This window comes from Urocitellus parryii, chromosome 4, assembly GCF_045843805.1.
Source record: "Urocitellus parryii isolate mUroPar1 chromosome 4, mUroPar1.hap1, whole genome shotgun sequence".
Taxonomy (NCBI): domain Eukaryota; kingdom Metazoa; phylum Chordata; class Mammalia; order Rodentia; family Sciuridae; genus Urocitellus; species Urocitellus parryii.
Window position 1 is genome coordinate 77,649,298 of NC_135534.1, and position 19,869 is coordinate 77,669,166.

The 19,869-nt window shown below is 35.9% G+C and overlaps 1 protein-coding gene across 1 annotated transcript in view; it reads right to left on the minus strand.

Moving 5' to 3' along the window:
- Positions 1 to 1,585: 1,585 nt before the first annotated feature.
- Positions 1,586 to 19,869, minus strand: part of Ctsc (cathepsin C) — a 36,468-nt gene continuing 18,184 nt past the window's right edge. Inside the window, exons 4-7 of the mRNA XM_077796883.1 lie at positions 16,392 to 16,547; positions 9,585 to 9,700; positions 3,799 to 3,930; positions 1,586 to 2,471 (exon numbers count right to left, since the gene is read on the minus strand). Coding sequence (XP_077653009.1) covers positions 1,969 to 2,471; positions 3,799 to 3,930; positions 9,585 to 9,700; positions 16,392 to 16,547 — 907 coding nt within the window. The 3' untranslated portion in view covers positions 1,586 to 1,968. The remainder of the gene's footprint in view (positions 2,472 to 3,798; positions 3,931 to 9,584; positions 9,701 to 16,391; positions 16,548 to 19,869) is intronic.

Here is a 19,869-nt window from a genome sequence, read left to right on the forward strand (position 1 = left end):
TCACTTACCAGCCATATTGCTTGAGTCACTTGCCCTTTCACTAAGCTGCAGTCTATTTGAAGAGGAGGTCAGGTTGTATGATCTTCACAGTCCCTTAGAACTCCTAAAAGCTTCTTTCTGTTTCTGTATTATGTTTTCAAGCTCTGACTACCTAATTTGCCTGTCACATTGTATCTTTTTAAAATTTTTATTTTTTAAATTTCTTTTTAATAATACATGGTACAGTATATTCTGACGTATTTATACAAATATGGAATACATCATATTCTAATTAGGATCCCAGTCTTGTAGTTGTACATGGGAAAGTTAATTCAGATTCATTCCACCATCTTTCCTATTCCTGTACCCCACTCCCTTCCCTTCATTCCCCTTTGTATAATCTATTGAACTTCTATTTTCCCCTCCCACACCCCTTGTGTGTTAGCATCCTTATATCAGAGAGAACATTTGATCTTTGTTTTTTTGGGGATTGGCTTATTTCATGATATTAGCATGATAGTATCCAGATCTACCCATTTTCCTGCAAATGTCATAAAAGCATTCTTTTTTCCATTGTATGTACATGCCACATTTTCTTTATCCATTCATCTGTTTAAGGGCACCTAGGTTAGTTCCACAGCTTATCTTTTATGAATTGAGCTGCTATAAACAGTGATGTGGCTGTATCTCTATGGTATGCTGTTTTTAAGTTCTTTGGGTATAAACCAAGGAGTGGGATAGCTGGGTCAAATGGTGGTTCCATTCCAAGTTTTTCTGAAGAATTTGCATACTGCTTTCCAGAGTGGTTGCACCACTTTGTAGTCCCAACAGCAATATATGAGTGTACACTTTTCCTTCTCTATGCTAAATAAACACCTACTGGATCATGTGAGCTGTCACATTATTTCCAATAACTGTTGAATGTTTACTTAGCATAGAAGTTTCATGCCATTTTAAAATATCCCTTGGAGGCCTCAAAGAGCCATCCACATCTGAACTTCCAATATTACACTCATTCAGCTGGGCTCAATGGCACATGCCTGTAATCCCAGTGGCTCTGAGGGGAAAATGAGACAGAAGGATTGTGAGCTCAAAGCCAGCCTCAGCCAAAGTGAGGCGCTAAACAATTTAGGGAGACCTGTCTCTAAATAAAATACAAAATAGGGATAGAGATATGGCTCAGTAGTTGAGTGTCCTTGAGTTCAATCCCTAGTACCAAAACAAAACAAAACAAACAAAACAAAACAAAATTATATTCATTCAGGTATTAGTATTCACCAGTTAAGTTTAACCAAATGCAAAATACGTACATAAGAAATAGTTTAAACAATATACAAATTATATCAAAACTCCTTTTTTTCAATAATGGTCTCTGGCTTATCAAATATTCAGGGATGATCTTTGGGTTCATGAGGCATTAACTGAGTACATCCCTTGTCATAAAGGTTCAAATATTTTTTTCCTAATTGAAATACTCTCAAATTGTTTCCTTCCAGAAGATGTACTTCTGTAGAAGATAAAAGTGAATCTAACTGAAGGAATCAATGGCAAAAATTCTCTTAAACACACACAGACATTCTATAAAACACATCATGTGAACAGTTACAAAAAATTGTAAACAATTTTAATAATCATTGCCATATTTTCTTGTGATTTGTACAATTTAATAACTGATATACTTTCACATCAATTTTTTAAAATATAACATTTGCTTGAATCAGAAATCATGAACAAAACCCATTACCTGACAGCTTAACCTTCACTAACAAAAATGTTATTTAACGGAGTACTTAGAAAAAAGCAGGTCAGGGATTGGCAGAAAGATACATAAAAATTAAGGGTGGTTTTGATTTTAAAGGCAAAAATCTTCACAGAAATTTTTTGGGACTTATAAGTTTCTGCAATTGCTATTGTAAAAGTCTCAAGTATGTGAATCACTCAACTCCTTTTACCACTGGTAGGGACCCCTTTGAAACAGTGGGAGGTACACTACCATTTAGCAATCGGTGTGGCTGCCATTGCTATGCTTTCAATTGCACACTCGTCAGTTCCTCTGCGGATCCTGAAGTAGCCACTCTCACCCCAGTTGGTGCCCCAGCTATTTTTCACAATCCAGTAATCTATCCCAGTGGCCAAGTCAGTGCCATAGCCCACGAGCAGGACAGCGTGATTTGTCAACTCAAAGGGGTTAAAAGGGTCTCTCAGCCCAGTGTGGTGATAAATTCCACTGTGGTAGTGCAGGAAATCATCATGCACTTCAAAAGCAACAGCCATGGGCCCCCGATGGACCAGCTCAAGCTTCATCAGGGCTTCATTGCAGCCCCCGTAGAAACCTCCCACATAGTAGTACTCAGAAGAGTAGTAACGAAAGCAGTCCTTCTTCACTGTGCAAGGGGAATCGGTGCCTGTGTAGGGGAAACAGGCCTCTTCCACCAGCCCAAAGTCTTGGGCATACTTTCCCGCAATGAGGTAAGGGAAACCACCTTCACAGCCTGAGGATGAATAACATGGATGGCTTATTAGAAAAGGGCACAGTAGATATTATGACTTCATATATGCTTCTTCTCTGCTCTGTTATTCTTCATGTATGTTTCTTCTTTTCTTATCCTTCATTCATGCTCTTAACTTACATGTCACTTCATGCATCCTCCTGTTTGCCTTCTACCTCACTATCCTTTCACCCACCAACTTAATAGATGCTAATTTAGCACCTAACATGGAAGGTAACTATAGCACAGTGGTTAAGTGGGAAGACTCTGAAGCCTGTGTATATAAACACATAAGCCTGTGTTTATACCCACGTAGGTATAAACACAAAGCTATGTGAAGAATTTAATTTCTCTGACCCTCTGTAAAATATGAATGTTAATAGTACCAAGGATTAAATTAATTACTTTATGCAAATACAACAAAAGTCAGTGATCACTGTCTCTGCTAAAGAGCTAGATATACACACCTTGGCTCCTCCACAGGTAAGTATTCCCTGGAAACCTCCTGCCAAGGACTTCTCCCACATTCCTCTGATTACTGGCTATGAAACACACCCACAACCCTATACCTTTTCATCAACATTCTTCTCATCATTATAATTATTTAATTTCCATTTCTCTCACTTAATTGTAAGCTTCATGTGGGTAAAGACTGCCTTTATATATCACAGCCCACAGGGCATGACAGCTACAGTGTTGGTATTTAGTAATTATTTCAGAAAGAATGAAAGGCTCACTGGCAAGTAATCATTCACCAGCAGTTTCAGTGGAGAACAGGAAAACCTTCCAGTGGTCAGTATGGGGCTGACAGAGGAAAACTTTGAAATGGCAACAGTTTTCTCAGAATCAGTTGCAACTGGGCTTCTTATACATTATATATGGCCTGTTCTGGAAGTCTAAGTACTCAATTTAAAAATTCTCCTAGAATGAAACCAGTATTCATAGGTTTTAGTAGGAATTAAGCTTTAGAATGAGACCATGTTTGGAACCCAAACTTCAATGTTCTAAAGCTGTGTGACCCTCACAATATTATGAAACTTCTTTGTGCCTGTCCCCTATCTAGAAATAGGAACTATTCCTGCTTGTTCTCATGGTTTTGAGCACAGTTAGATTCTGTATATAAGAGGCAGTGCTCACTCAATATATAGTAGCGTTGACATTTTGCTGCACAGTGCAGTAAATTCCATGAGAAACCATCTATTTGTGCAAGGCGAAATTTGTTCTGGGGTTCTGTGATACTCTATTACACCATCCTTTTGCCTTTGTCAGCAATGGCCAACTGCAAATAGGTAAGGAACTCATAAAATAGTGCCTGAAATACAACACTTACCTTGGGCATACTGGCTACAAGATACAACTTCCTGAGGACTCAAGATTGGGGTCTGAGAATTGTTGGTTAATATACGGATTCTTGCTTCTAACATACCCATAGAAGCAAATGAATAGCAGCTTCCACAAGATCCTGGAAATGGAAAAGAAATGTGTGTAAAATCCAAGAGACATGTGAAGCATCACAAAGAATCATAAAAAAATTGGACTGGATAAGATTCACTAGTATAGTATTTATATTGAATGTTGTTACGGCTCCTAAGAGTCAGTACAATATAGAAGAGTAATCAACAAATACCACATCTGAGATGCATTTGACAGCATTCCTGATAATGAAGAAAGAATTTATGTCCACAACATTCTAAGCCATCAGGCTGAGAGAGAACTGTGGAGGGATACATGTGAGCTAAGCTTTTAAATATCTCAAATGAAGTGGAAGATCTATGCTCCCTTAAAACTCTTGTTGATGAGATGGGGCTTTTGAAAGTTAATAGATCATGAAACAGAGTCCTCATGAATGGGAGTACTGCCCTTTATAAAAGAGACCAACAGAGATAGCTTATCCCTTCCACTACATGAGGTTACAGAAAAGGAAGGCAGTCTAGAGGCAGCAGGTGGACCCTCCCCAGATACCCAATCTGTGGGCACTTACATCCCGGACTTCCCACGCTGGAGAACTGTGAAAAATGATTTTCTATTGTTTATAAACTCAATGATACTTTGTTACAGCAATCTGAATAGACTACAAAAAGCAGCACTTTCCAAAGTATGTTGGATTCTAAGAATGACACCAGTGTGTGTTTTGTAGAGAGCTTGATTTAACCTGAGTGGAGGAGAGAGAATACAATAGCCCAAGAAAGAGTGCCTATTCTGCTGCGTAAGGTAAGCACTGAGAAGGTGAAGTATAATTGCTATTTCAAGAAAAGGGAAAATGTTTTATTACAAGATAACTTATATGAGCAGTATTTACTATGCTTCTCCAAACTATGTGAGTAAAAAAAATAAATACCTATAAGAAAATATAGCATATATACAAAAAATTGGGACTTTTTACTTGTTACATTTTTTTTAAAGAAATGAGCACACGATTTTAATATCACTTCTATCATGTGGCCTCTTTCACATCTGCCACTGACACAAAATCAACATGGTGATATGCTTGGCCCAAATCCAAGATAAATCCAGATCTACACAAGTGGCATGTTATTTCATTTTTTAATATATTAGTTTAACCAAATTATCTGAATGATTTAAATGGTGAGCATTCCCTTATGAATATAAAATGAGATTTATGAACAATTATATAATTCAAATCATCTACATAAAGATAAGTCTCTTCAGTAAATCTGAATTTAGTAATTGTTTCTTTAGGGAGGAACGTATTGAAGAGTATTATACATTCAAATGTTTCCAGGGCCCCCGTTTTTCCTTTCTTGAAGCAATGATTACATGCCTCCTAGAGGCAAGGGAAACCAGGACACCACTCAGCCTCTAATATTCTAACTCTACTGGAGATAGTTCACTGTTTTCCTCAAAGTAAACCATGCATTTTCTTAAGTGGCCACAGGAAATGTTTTCTTTTTCTTGGTTCCAATGAAGGAACTTGATTCATGTTTGTAGAAAGAATGAGTTTAGGATAAACACAGAGAGATATATTTATATCCAAGAAATAAAGTGATATAGGGAAGTAGTCAAACTTTACTTACTTCTAAGCTATGAGAGAGGCAGAGTCCTGGATTCTAATGTGAACCTCCACGGTACTCCAGGGTCCTGGACCCAGTCCTATTAGCTACTATCATTTCTGATGTTTCCCAAAATTATTCTCCTAAAAAAATCTCAGATTTATTTTTATTATATACTTTACTTATGTTGATGATCTTTAAATTATGAATGTTAGAAGAGAAACATTTGTAAAGGGGACTTGGAATTCCCCTACTGTACAAATGACTCACTTGATAATGTGTAAATGAGGCCCCAAAGAAGCCAGGACCTGTTCAAGAACACACAGCTAACACAAGTGCCAAAGCCTTATGGTCCCCTAATGCAGGATTAGGGTCCCTTTCAGCTTTTAAACCTGTATGTACTTTAAAGCACTCTGAAATTCCTTTCCTTGTCACTAAATAGCCAATAAAAACCGAAATTAAACACTTTTTTTGTTGTTGTTGTTATTAAAACCAGCCAGATAGTACTATCCTTACAATGCCTCTTTCAAATGATAGAATGTCAAAGTACTAGATGGGTAAAATACAGACAAAGTCAGTGAGACACCAAAGGCTTACAAGAAAAAACACATCCCAAGAGAGTCTGGAAAGGGTCCCATTAGGGCCATCTACCTTCCTCAGTGCACATCAGCCATGAAAATAATCTCTCATTATGTGACATCACTATTATGGCAGGGACAGGCTGCAAGTCTCTCTAGGATGAGAGTGGAATCAAGGGCTTAGGTGTGCCCTGTTAACAGAGCAATCACCTCCCTCAAGCTCGTGCCTTTCCCAGAAGAACAACAGCTGCCAAGGTAATTGGTGCCTGGCTTCAAAAGGCAAGGCTAAGCCAGGCGCAGTGGTGCATGCCTATAATCCCAGTGGCTCGGGAGGCTGAGACAGGAGGATCCTGAGTTCAAAGCCTGCCTCAGCAAGGGTGAGGTCCTAAGCAACTCAGTGAGACCCTGTCTCTAAATAAAAATACAGAATAGGGCTGGGGATGTGGCTCAGTGGTGGAGTGTCCCTAAGTTCAATCCTCGGTACCCCCCCTGCCCCGCCAAAACAGGCAAGGCTAGTCTAGATTCTACAAGAAACATTCTACCTTAAGAAGACTACCAGGCAATGACAAATAAGAAGTGGCTTTGACTCAGTCAGAGCTGTGCAATGACTTTATTTCCATAATCACAAAGAGATAATGGGTTTTTCATATGGTATGTCTTCTAACAGTGGAGAACACACTGAACCAGGAGGAAAAAGTCAGGATTCTTTATTTTTAATTCTGGTAACAGGAAATGAACTGGGGGGGGGGGCAGTGGTACTCAGTACTCAACCACTGAGCCACATCCCCTGCTCTATTTTGTATTTTATTTAGAGACAGGGTCTCAATGACTTGCTTAGTGCCTCACAGTTGCTGAGGCTGGCTTTCAACTCCTGATTCTCCCATCTCAGCCTCCCAAACTGCTGGGATTATAGGCATGCACCACTGTGCCTGGCTTTTTTTTTTTTTTGTGTGTGTGTGTGTGTGTGTGTGTGGTGCTGGGCATATGAACCCAGGGCCTTGTATACCAACTGAGCTATATCCCCAGCCCAAGGATTCTTTTTTCCCCTCCTCTTTTGCTTTGCCACTCATTAGCCATGTGATGCAGGGCAAGTCACCTGATCCTACAGCAATTTCTTTTTATCTTCTACCTAAGATGGATCAGGTAGTTAAGGCAGTTTAAGGCCCTATTCTAATAAACAGTCCTTAAAACTGGGACTTAAAGGACATGATTTTAAACATAAGGAAAATTGATGTGGCCAATGTGAGTCATACCTCTTCTCTCTTGAAGACACAATAATAAGTAAATGCAGCACAGCGGTAAGAATAAAGGAAGTCCATCTTGCCCAACTTTTTAACTTCCCTTCCCTCTCTATGCCTAAAGTGAATTTAGTTATAAAGTTTGTTTCTACCATAGCTACATCCCCAGTCCCCTACCTTTTTTTTTTTTTTTTTTTTTTGAGATAGGGTTTAGGGTCTCCCTAATTGCTTAGAGTTTCACTAAATTGCTGGGGCTGTCCTGGAACTTGCAACACACGTCCCTCAGACTCCTGAGTCACTGGCATTACAGATGTATGTTATGGTGCCCAGGCAGACAATGACTTGTTCTAAAAGATGATATCAGGTATAAAGGTAAAACCTTATTTGTCTTACTAATGTTTCTTGTTTCTTTCATCTTGATTTACTCTCCAAGTAGATAAAAGTTGTGAATTCCCCTACTGTAGCTAATCCAGAATTTTGGGTTATTTCAAACACAGAAATTGTTAAAATTAGCGGAAACTTAATGAAGAACTTTTAAAGACATTATTTCCTCAAGTACTCTATGTACTAGTACAGATAAGGAATCAATTCAAAAGCAATTAATCAAAGTTCTTTGTTTTAAAATTGCTGATTGTAGAAATCATATTTATAACACTCAAGGAATAGGGAGCACTGGAGACAATGATAGTTTGTCCAAATTACAAGAAAACCACCATCCAAGAATTTGCTTTAGAAAGTCAAATTTCTTTCCCAAATTTATTCCTATTATTACTTATCAATCATATTTTTGAGGATGAGGGGGAAATTAAACTGTTCCTTCAAGCGTCTCCTATTCTCCCACTGAATTTTATAAATACTTCATTAAAGCGGTTATCACATTTTACCTTAAAGAGTTTTGCTTGCAAATCTTGCTGAACTGTAAGTCTCTAAGAGCTATGCCATATTAGTCTTTTTTTCCATATTAGTCTTTATGCTCTCTGCCATTATAAAAACTTCCTAACATAGTTCAATGTTTTTTCTATAAACAATAACAGATGCAATAATGTGCTACTGGTAGCTTACATTATGGAGAGCTAACCATGTCCTAGGTTCTCGATAATCCAGTCAAAACATGATATGCAATAAATTACTTGCTTACTTCATTACAATAGGCATATAGAGGATTTGTTTGGTCATGGGGTAAATTTTAATTCTCTCAATATCGACCTTTTATTTTTACTTTGCATTCCTTTATCAATTATCTTCAAATTTCCTCATTTCCAATCCCAACTTTTCAAAGTTCTCTCCAGGAAACAGAGAAGGTAGAGAAGAAAAGATTTCAAGATCTACTTTCCCTAGAGTTGGTGAGTCTTGGTGCTCACTGGCTGCTATTAGACTTGCTGAAAGCTGCATACACTCAGAATGAAACAGTGGGTTCCTGAACTTCCTCATGCTGAGGATAGATGCCAGGAAAGCTGAACCTTTTTGAGATGACACTCAAAAAGTTTTCTATTTTAGAACATTGAAGATTTTTAGATTAGGCATGTGCAAATTATATGACACAAAAGATTCTCCAAATAACTGTTGGGTAAAACTTAGGTTAACAGATAAATTGCTACCAAGTGAAGGTAAAGAAAGTTTACTAAATCAACTCATTGTATCAAATTTCTGGAAATAATTGATAGAATTCAATTACAGTGATACTTTTGACAATCCTGAGCTCTGCTTCCAGGCTTTGATTCAGGATACTGGGTTTGTACTTACCATCAGATACATATTCTGATATAAAATGAATTAAGGTTTCTTAAATAGGTCAAAAAAAACCTTCCAGAATAAAATTCTAAAACGCCATCTTCTTGGGTCATACAGTAATTAAAGTCTAAATGATGGGGGACTGAAAAGACAGCTGACAAAGGATGACAGCAACCCCATGCATATAAGGAAGACCATTTTAATTGTATATGATTCTTCATTTCTACAGCAGTTTCCTACTCACAGGAAAAATGAGTTGGATTACATATTACTCGAATCATTGCTATTTACTTGGAACAATATGAGAAAGATACTGAAGAAATGTTGACCTCAGTTGCAAAGATTACCTATGACCAAAGTCTGCCATGGATACAAATGAAAAGAGTGAGAATTCATAGGCCACATTTTTAAACATTCCTTTACTAAAATAGATCACATTCTTTCCACCTCTATATCACCAAAACCTTAAGAGTCTGGTATATAGCAAATGTTCAATGAATAGTTCAGAATAAATTAATGAAAACTCAGTTTTTGTTATTGTTTTTTGTTTTTTTTTACCTTGGTTTCGAACAGGGCTAACAAAATTGATACCACGAACATTTCTCCAGTCCCAAGATGCTGGCAAATTTAAAATCTTTTGCTGTATTTCAACAGTCAGTGGGGCAGGCTTTGGCCTAAGATGAAAAGATATACATGACATCAATATACAGTTTTTCCTTTGAGGATGATTTTCTAAACTCTAATTCTATGATTTCAACTATTAATCTAGCTAGCATCTAGCTTCAGATCTAAAAAGCAATTGTCCCATGAGTGTTTCAGTGTATCTATTGCACAATGTGCCAATTATACAACTCAGTTTCATAAGTAGCTTTCAATAAACATTTCTTTTTCAGCATCTAGTTACTCTCTCTTGTGAAATGATACTGGTTTCATATATCACTGCAATGCTATTTTTAGTACACCTAAAAAGCTGTGTTCTTATTCTCACTTTGGACAGTTTGACCAAGAAAGGAGATATAAGAAATTGAAGATGGCATATAAAGAGAGGTAGAGATAAAGACAGGACTAATTGTTTTTGACTCAGGAGATAGTGGTGTTACTAGTGGCACGGCTGTGAAAGAAGTTATCAAAGAAGGAAAAAGTCAAAGTATAGACAGTCTAGCTTTACAAATGACAGATAAAATTGTTTTCTCATTATAGAACTATACATTATATGATACAGTTGGAAAGTCAGACATGCAAATGAAAGTTTCCTGGGCCTCTGAATGAAAAGATATTTTTCTGGAAATGAGAAAATTATTCTACAAGCATCTCTATATTATATTAGAGATTTAAGACAGATATACCCACTCATTCATATATGCTCACATAAATGCACATGTGTTTTCTCTCTCTCTCTCTCTCTCTCTCTCTCTCACACACACACACACACACACACACACACACACACACACACACACAGCTGTAGCTCCAGACACAGACTTTCTGGAGTTTCCAAGTCAGCCAAATGCCATGGTTTTTAGTAGATCTATTTTAGTCAATGGCAAAGGCCCCTTCTGGACTACTTCATAGTCTCTGCACTTATTCCCCAGAGGTTCCCTCTCCACTCAGAGATGACATAGGACAAAATTGAAGTGAGATGGAACAAAGAAGAAAATACCAATAAATAATTTGAAAAGTCATAATAACCTTGACAATTTTATGGACCAGACAGAATATTCTATACAGAAATGTCAATTAATTAGTCATTAAAATATTTTCTTAGCCAGGAGATTAGTTGAAGGTCTATATGATATGAAATGAACATGAGGCAGACTTAGGCAACATGGAAGACAATATTAAAAGACAATATTAAAAGACAATATTAGAAGACAATATTAAAAGACAATATTAAAAGACAATATTAAAAGACATGAAGCATACATAAATTATTATAATGAGTATAATAAAGTTATAGTTAATATTGTAAATGCCCCAGGATAACCAAGATATATATGATGGGAGAAAACAAACCTGGGATATTTGATTTGAGATTTAGGAATAAAAATAGGGTGCACAGTGGTGCATGCCTGTAATCCCAGCAGCTCAGGAGGCTGAGGCAAGAGGATCACAAGTTCAAAGTCAGCCTCAGCAAATTAGGGAGGCACTGAGCAACTCAGCAAAACCCTGTCTCTAATAATATATGAAAAAGGACTGGGGAGTAGCTTAGTGGTTAAGCACCCCTGGGTTCAATCCCCAGTACCAAACAATAGGGCACAAACAAATTTTGAAAGGAAATAAATTGTTTTGCAATTTTTTTTCAGGTTTTTTTATTTCATTTACTGGATTTGTGGTTGTATCCTTTACCAACACAAGAACAAGATAAATATATCCAAATGTCCAGGCAACACACTGTGGAGGTATGTATTCTAAAATGCCTATTTATACATAGGAATGCTTGTGCCTGTGTTTTCTAGTTTTCCTACTTTTACCAGCTTAGCTGGCACACTAAATTTGTCCATGAATCAAAAAATAAATCAGAAAAAAAACCAAAATAGTTATATTAGAATCTGTTATTATATGTGCTCCTCTCTTAATATAATTACCCGATCTCTAAGATATTGTCAAGTTCATAATGTTCAAATATAAGTGTGTTCAATAATTTCTATTTCACTTGGTTATATTAAATTAAAATTTCATGGGGAGAATTACCATATTAAAATTATGGGTCTAGAAATAAGAAGTCCTCTTGGAATTAAGACTGAGTGAGCATCACTCAAACAATCTTTGATGCAGGTAAGATCTGATCATTTTTGGTAGAATAAGACAGTCTGTAAAAAAACAAACAAACAAACAAAAAACACCAGGGGTGTTCATGTGGAGGCCAGGATAAAGATGTGGGTGCTCTGTCAATACAGCAGAGTCAGTCCTGGAGAGTGGCTACCTACTTGTGGCCATTGGCTAAAGTGGGTGGTGCCTAAAATGATAAAATTAGGAATCATTTTAAGCAGGAAATGTATCCTTCTGAATCTTTTTTTTCCTCTTTCCACACTTTTTATTGGTGCAGTGTAATTGTGCATGATGGGATTTGTTGTTACATATTCGTATATACACATAACAACATAATTCAGCCAAATCACTCCTCAGCACTTCCCCCTCCCTCCCCTTCTCCCACTTCTGATCCTTTCCTCTACTGGTCTCCTTTTGATTTTCACCCACCACCTTTCTTTTATTTTTTTTTCTCTCTAGCTTCCACATATGAGAGAAAACATACAACCCTGAATCTTATATGTGAATCACTTAGTTTTAAGTGAATATAAGTTTGGAGGTACTTAATATATAACATGCTGCTTTAGGATTGAATCAAGAGAAGTTCCAAAGACTGAAATTTAGCAGTAAGACACTGGCAGAGTAGGCAAGGTTCATGAATTCTAGACATATCTCAGCTATTTGCTAATATTATGATAGTAAGTCCTATAATGTTTTTAAACCTGTTTCTTCTTAAACATGAACTAGTAGGATATACTTATTTTTCTTTCTATGTCAGGGTGAAAATCAAATGACAATTATATACACACAGATTCTATATATGAATATATATATGTATGTGTGTGTATATATATATATATATATATATATATAAATGCTGTCTAAATTGAAAATGCTAATATTATGCTCATTATCCTTATTACTCAATGATTTAAAAGACTTAAGAATATTTAAATTCTCTCAGATTTTATGCAAGAGGTGTCAATCAAATGAAATGTTATAATCAAATGAATTACCACAACAGAAAAAAATCAAGATAACAGAGTGGTCAACTTATAGTTACAAAGCAAAAGTTATTATACTTTCAATCCACTCTCACCTATGCCTGTCATCTTTGAATGATAATGGTTTTAGTTGCTTATGTTACACTTTTTTTTTTGAGATCCATTTCCTGAACTGCACACTATATTGAGGAATTAAAAAGGTTAATCAATACATATAAACTAATTTTCTCAGATATGTAAAAATTAGTAAATAATATGAATAATAACAGAGAAATTTAAGTTTGGCAGTATCATGCAATTTCAAGGCATCTATCTTGGTTCTGTCACCCTGAAATAAACAGCTTTACCACACAGTAGCTGTGACATTAGCAAAGAACTTAACTTCACAAAACTAGTTTATATCTGCTAAATGGCTATAATCTTACCTACCTCAAAAGGTTGTTAAGTAAAGTCAATGTAGTAGTAGTAGTAGTAGTAGTAGTGTGATAATGGCTAACAGTACCTATCTCCAAGTCTGTAAAAAGCAGCTATGGTGATAAAAACTGTCATTGTCATTCATGTCATTAAGAGTCCTAAGTAAGATGTTGACACACTTAATTGAGTATCTGGCACAGAACAAGTATTTAAATGTTAATTTTCATGTCCCACCATTCTATAAGGCAGGGTATTTGTCCATCAATATACTCATACATAGAAAAAACAAAAAAACAAAAAAAACAAGAAGTGAAGCTTACTGGGTGAAAATAAAAAGAGGGAAATGGGAATTCAAGCGGATGCCAAAAAGAGAATTATACACATTTTAAGGACACTGTATACACCTAGCTCTTAAGGTTTTGAATCCAGATTCTTCAGAAATCTGGTAAAAATTCTGGACTCAAAGAGATACTCAAACAAATTTTGTCTGGAATATCAGCTGTTTTACAGACACCCTAAGCCTCAAATTAAGAATCTCTATGATATGTGGATGTTGATCCATAATGGGGGTGGGGAGGGAGCATGGGAGGAATGGAGGAACTTTGGATAAGGGAAAGGGGAGGGAGAGGAACAGAGGGGCATGGGAGTAGGAAAGATGGTGAAATGAGATGGACATCATTACTAATTACATGTATGAAGACACGAATGGTGTGACTCCACTTTGTGTACAACCAGAGAAATGGAAAACTGTGCTCTGTATGTGTACTATGGATTGAATTCTGCTGTCATGTATAACATATTAGAATAAATAAATAAATTTAAAACAAAAGAATCTTTGGGGCTGGGGTTGTGGCTCAGTGATAGAGCACTTACCTCACATATGTGAGGCACCACATAAAAATAAATAAAATAAAGATATGGTGCCCATGTATAACTAAAAAAAAAAAAATTAAAAAAGAATCTTTGAGCAGGGCATGGTGGTTCATGACTATAATCCCAGCAGCTTGAGAGGCTGAGGTAAGAGGATCAAGATTTCAAATACAGCCTCAGCAAGTTGCTTATCAAGGCCCTAAGCAACTTATCAAGACCAGGTCTCAAAATAAAATATAAAAAGGGCTGGAGATATGGCTAAGTGGTTAAGCACCCCTGGGTTCAATCCCTGGTACAAAAAAAAAAAAAAAAATTAAAAAGAATCTGAAAGTTTCTATTGCATTATTGCATTATTATAACAGAACTAAGTTTTATACAAAAAAGCTACTAAGAATCTGTCAGCAGACTGTAATATCTGTTTCAGTATTTCCTATTCATTTGATTCCATCTCCTTATCTTAAACTTTCTGTGGAGATTGAGTAGTAAAAGCAGCCTTCCCTAAAGGTAGCCCTCCTCTGAAACAGAACTGGCTGGATGAACTAGAGATCCTAACCAAGCAGAATAGTCCTTCAAAAGCACAACACATGACACATGGCAGAGCTGTTGTGTCTGAGGCTCAGAGGCCAGTCTCCCAGGCTCAACTGTTAAAACTCCCACTCTGAAGACTCCTTTGGATTTTTGTTATTAAATACATTTTAACTTCCTGCCTCACGTAGACCCAACAGGACTCTGATTAGTGACTCCAAGAGGGGCATATGTATGATATGCTCCCTTTTCTCAAGTTTGATTGGCCAGAGCATCTTGTGGACTGGAAATTCCCAGACCCAGAATACACTCTGAGAAACACCACAGAAGATTCTTTTGAGAAAGGGTCACAATTACAGGGAAACATTATCAGCTGAATAAGACAAAACTCCATATAGTTTTCCAATTAGGAAATGCTATAGCATTAGGATTATCAATCTGCAGATGAAAAAAATTAGTTATGCATCTTAGTTAAGTGAGTAATTAATCAACTGTCTGTTGCAATAATGAAAATTTGTACCATGGATTTTAGATTTTAGGGAATTAAGCACTATATTCTCTGAGAAATGTAGAATATTTCAATATACTAAGGAAAATAACTTACCTACATAATTTATCAACTTTCATTAGATCCTTATTTGTTTCTAATTCCCTTTCCTTTAATCATGTTATCAATTTCTTCTGAAGAAGGTATGGGCATCACAGGAATATCCTTGGCCCCTTGACAAATGTTAAACCCTTTGCTAGCTATAGTTACAGTTTTTATAAAAACTGTTATACTGATTAGACAAATTTTAAGTATTATGACATAATTTTCTAAAGGAAGAAATACTCCAAGACACTTGTAAACTAAAGAGAGAAAATGCCACCTTTGGCTGAAGAGAGTGGACATATATTGATAAATAAGAAATTTTATTTGCTTGACCTTAAAGCCCTGAGAGTTTCAGATTTTTCCAAGTGGCATATTTGACCATTAATGTAAGCAATTTGAGGGGTATCAAAAGGAGAGTGGTAAAAATAGATAAAATGAAAAGGGAGTTTTCAGGAATTGGGTATCATCAATTGAGATTGTTTGAAAGAAGATCAAGGCAGTAAATATACTTATGATCATATTTAGATGACTTTGGATACCAGGGTAAATTTATTCATTTGATAGTTGGCAGAAAACAGTTATAAGAGTATAGGAAGATAAAATTTGCTGCATTTCATAGAATGGGTAAAACTAGGGACAGGGAGCATAAGAGAACAAACTCACAGACACAAAGAGATAGGAAGCAGGGCCAGGCATGGTGGCAAATGCCTGTAATCCCAGACTCGGGAGGTTGAGGCAGGAGTATCAAAGTTCCAGGACAGCCTCAGCAATTTAGCAAGGCCCTCAGCCACTGACAGAGACCCTGTCTCAAAATAAAACTAAAAAGGGCTGGGGATGTGGCTCAGAGGTTAAGTGTCCCTGGGTTTAATCCCCAGTACCAAAGAAAGAGAGAGAGAGAGAGAGAGAGAGAGAGAGAGAGAGAGAGAGAGGAGGCTGCAGGATAGTAATCCATTGAACAAAAGAGTAATGACAAAGCCCTAAGCCAGTGTAGAAAGGGAGTAATGGAAGTTCAGAGATACTACCCAGAAAAATCCCAAAATAGGACTTGGAAAGCAATAGAATATCTATAAATAGGAGAGGAAGAGGATCTAAAAATATAACATAAAAAGATTACATTGGGATGATCAATAAAACAGTAAGCAACCAGGTGGGGCTAGCTGGAAGATGGCATTTGACAATTCCTACTTGTGATAAAGAGACGTACGTTTTTACCTTGGGATTCTTTGACGATGGCCGCCACTTCTCCTAATCATATCTTTGAGGCTAAGAGTCTCATATTCCATGTATGTTGTTGCAGTCCAATACTTCTGAATAGTGTTGATAGCTTTCACAAAGTTGTGGTCATATTTGTAGAGCCTAGTAGAATACCTGCCAGCAAAAGTGAGATAGTCAGATACAGTCTTTGCTGATTTAAACTTTACTAAAATAGGTGCTCAACTAAAAGTTGAGAGTGGTATTGTCCTTTAGGAAGACAACTGGCAATAGCCTAGAACCATATTGTCTCTTCTCAAAGTTAAAATTAGCTAAAATGTATGTATAATAATATTCAATGAAACACTTTTATATTCATGATAGATTGCAAACAACCTAAATGAATATTCTAAAATAAGGAATTAAACAACTACTTCATTTACTATATGGTTTATTCAGTAAAGATATTTAGAAGATTATTAATGATATGAAGAGTTTGTACTACACTGATATTTAAAAGATAATCAGTTTATATAGAATTAATTTTGTAAACCTATAGTACATTTATTTATATTTATTTATCTTATTTATATTTATATATAGTGCTTTAGTGTGTGTGTGTGTGTGTGTGTGTGTGTGTGTGTGTGTGTGGTGTGCTGGGGATTGATCCAGGGCCTTGTGCATGTGAGGCAAGCCCTTTACCAACTGAGGTATATCCCTAGCCCACAGTTATATTTTTTAATTGCTAACCATGTTTATTTATAAGTGGTGGTATGAGAATCTCACCTTTTCCCCATTCTCTACAGTTCCTACAATGCACCTTTATAAGAAAAAAAAAGAAGATGGTACAAACTGTATGCACTATTAATATAGTGTGCACATATTATAACTATACAATTCAAAAGAATTCTGTATGGATTTTTTTTTATCCTTGTTATTTAAAATATGGTTCTTTTTTTTTTTAAAGAGAGAGTGAGAGAGGAGAGAGAGAGAGAGAGAGAGAGAGAATTTTTAATATTTATTTATTTTTTTTTTAGTTCTCGGCGGACACAACATCTTTGTTGGTATGTGGTGCTGAGGATCGAACCCGGGCCGCACGCATGCCAGGCATGGCGCGCTACCGCTTGAGCCACATCCCCAGCCCTAAAATATGGTTCTTGAATCAACATCAGCAATAATATCTGAGAGTTTTTAAGAAAAGCCAAAATGTATGATATGTCAAGATCATTGTAATGTTTTGAGCAACTAATAAAAAAATTAAAAAAAAAAGAAAGAAAAGCCGACTCTACTCAACCCAAACCACCTAAAACAAAATCAGCACTTTAACAATTTCCTTAGGTAATTCACAATAGTATTAAAATTTGAGAAGAACTGGTTTATCTTATGACAAATGCTTGGCTGAGATGTAAAAAAATTTAACCCATAAAAAGAGGTGATAATTTCTTTAATCCAAACATTCATCAAACCTATGTGCCAGGAACTAGGGATTACAGACTTCAACATTATTATCCCTATTTAAAAACATTCTGTGGTGTAAGTGTGATTCACTATCCAAGACTTCCATGAACAGTCAGTTATGCAAAGCAAGATATACCTGAGTAACATTTTAGCATACTGTGAAATTTTCTTTCTCTTTTAATTCATGTTTGTAGAGAAAGTATTTTCATCTCATCAAAAAGAAATGAAGAGCACAGCAAATAATAAGAAAAATTTGTAATCACATTGATAATTTTTTAATCAAAATTATTTTTCAGTTGTTGCAATGTGTGAAATTAGAGGGTATCTTTATTAGGTTATAAGACTGCTTGTGTCACATTTTGGAAAACATGCAAAAACAAAACCAAGTGATATAATTGTGTGTTTCTTAAAGGGCCAGAGTCAATTTTAAATTGTGAAATACACATATACATTTGCATACTTCTTATTTTATATGAAAATCTAGAAGATGCACAATAAATTTACAGAAAGCAGATCAATGGTTACCTTGGGAGAGGCAAGAAAAAGAATTCTAAACATTGAGGGAAGGTGATAAGCAATGTTCATTATTTTGATTTTATAATTATTTTCCAAGTGCATACAAATATCAAAACTTATCATTTCTACACTTTAAATACATGTGGTTTGTTGTATATCAATTACAATTTAGTAAAGGTATTTTTAAAAACCAAGGAGACATTTTAAACTATTGAACCATTTGGGAAATAGAGAATGCATGCATATAACCACATTATTTTAAGATATTTAAAATTCTCTAAATTTCATGAACTGGTAAAAAAAAATATATATATATATATATTTAAATCTTTAATTTTTGTAATATCAATAGTACCCACAGACTACATCTATGTTATCTATAGTATCTACAACATATTTTAAATTTGGTGTGGAGGGTTTTTCCCTGCAAGTGAAATATTTCTGAAAAATTTTCCATTGAGGAGTCACTTTTCCCTATCAATATCTCAGAAGCATACACAGCCCTACTTCCCTTGCCTACTCATAACATCTCACAAAATCTCTTCTGCAGATATACACATTACAGTAATGACAAAATGCCACCAGAGGTTCTAAGCACTATTACTTTTGATGTTTAAGATCCAAGGAGATTAAAAATAATGTATCTTACTATAGGGAACAGATCATTAAGAGCCGATAGAGACCTAGAAGATAATTTAGTCCCACATGCTCATTTCAAGGGTGAGGCAACATAGATTCTGCTTAGAAGCTTCACTAAATAAAATAACGTTTGAAATATCTAATGACACACAATTGTACACAGTGGATCACAGATGATAGAACAAAAAGTAGACAGCTTAGTAGGAAATATGCTGTTAAAGGATCAAGCCAAACAAAGCTATTTAAAAAAAAAAAAATCAAATTGCCAGGCACAATGGTACATGCCTGAAATCTCAGCAGCTATGGAGGCTGAGGCAGGATGGATGGCAAGTTTCAAAGACAGCCTTAGCAACTTAGTGAGACTCTGTATCAAATTAAAAAAAAAAAAAAAATCAGTTGGTTTACATCTCGGTCAGTTTCAGAAATGAGCAATTCATGCTTCAGAACTCATCTTCCTTTACCCCTCTCTGCTGTGGTGGTTGGTTGCTAGTGTTGTCTGGCTTTGGATGAGTTGTTCATTACACTTTTAGTGATTTTCTAACTGAATAAAACAGAAAAGGTAATGACAGCTGTTGATTTTCCACTTTCAAACTAACGAAGTCTGAAATTTCTTGTTTGTGTGGATCATGGACACTTACAGTAGATTTAATTTAAGAAACACTTTAGCTTCATGTTACAGACTGCATTTTGTCCCTTCAAAATCTATATGTTGAAATCCTAACCTCTAGTATCTCAGCTTGTGGCTATTTGAAAACAGGGCCTTTAAAGAGATAATTAAGATAAAATGGGGTCTTTATGATGGACCCTACTCCAGTATAACTGGTGTCCTTAAAGAAAGAGGTTAGGATAGATTCAAGGAGGGCCAGGTGAGGATACAGTGAGTTCA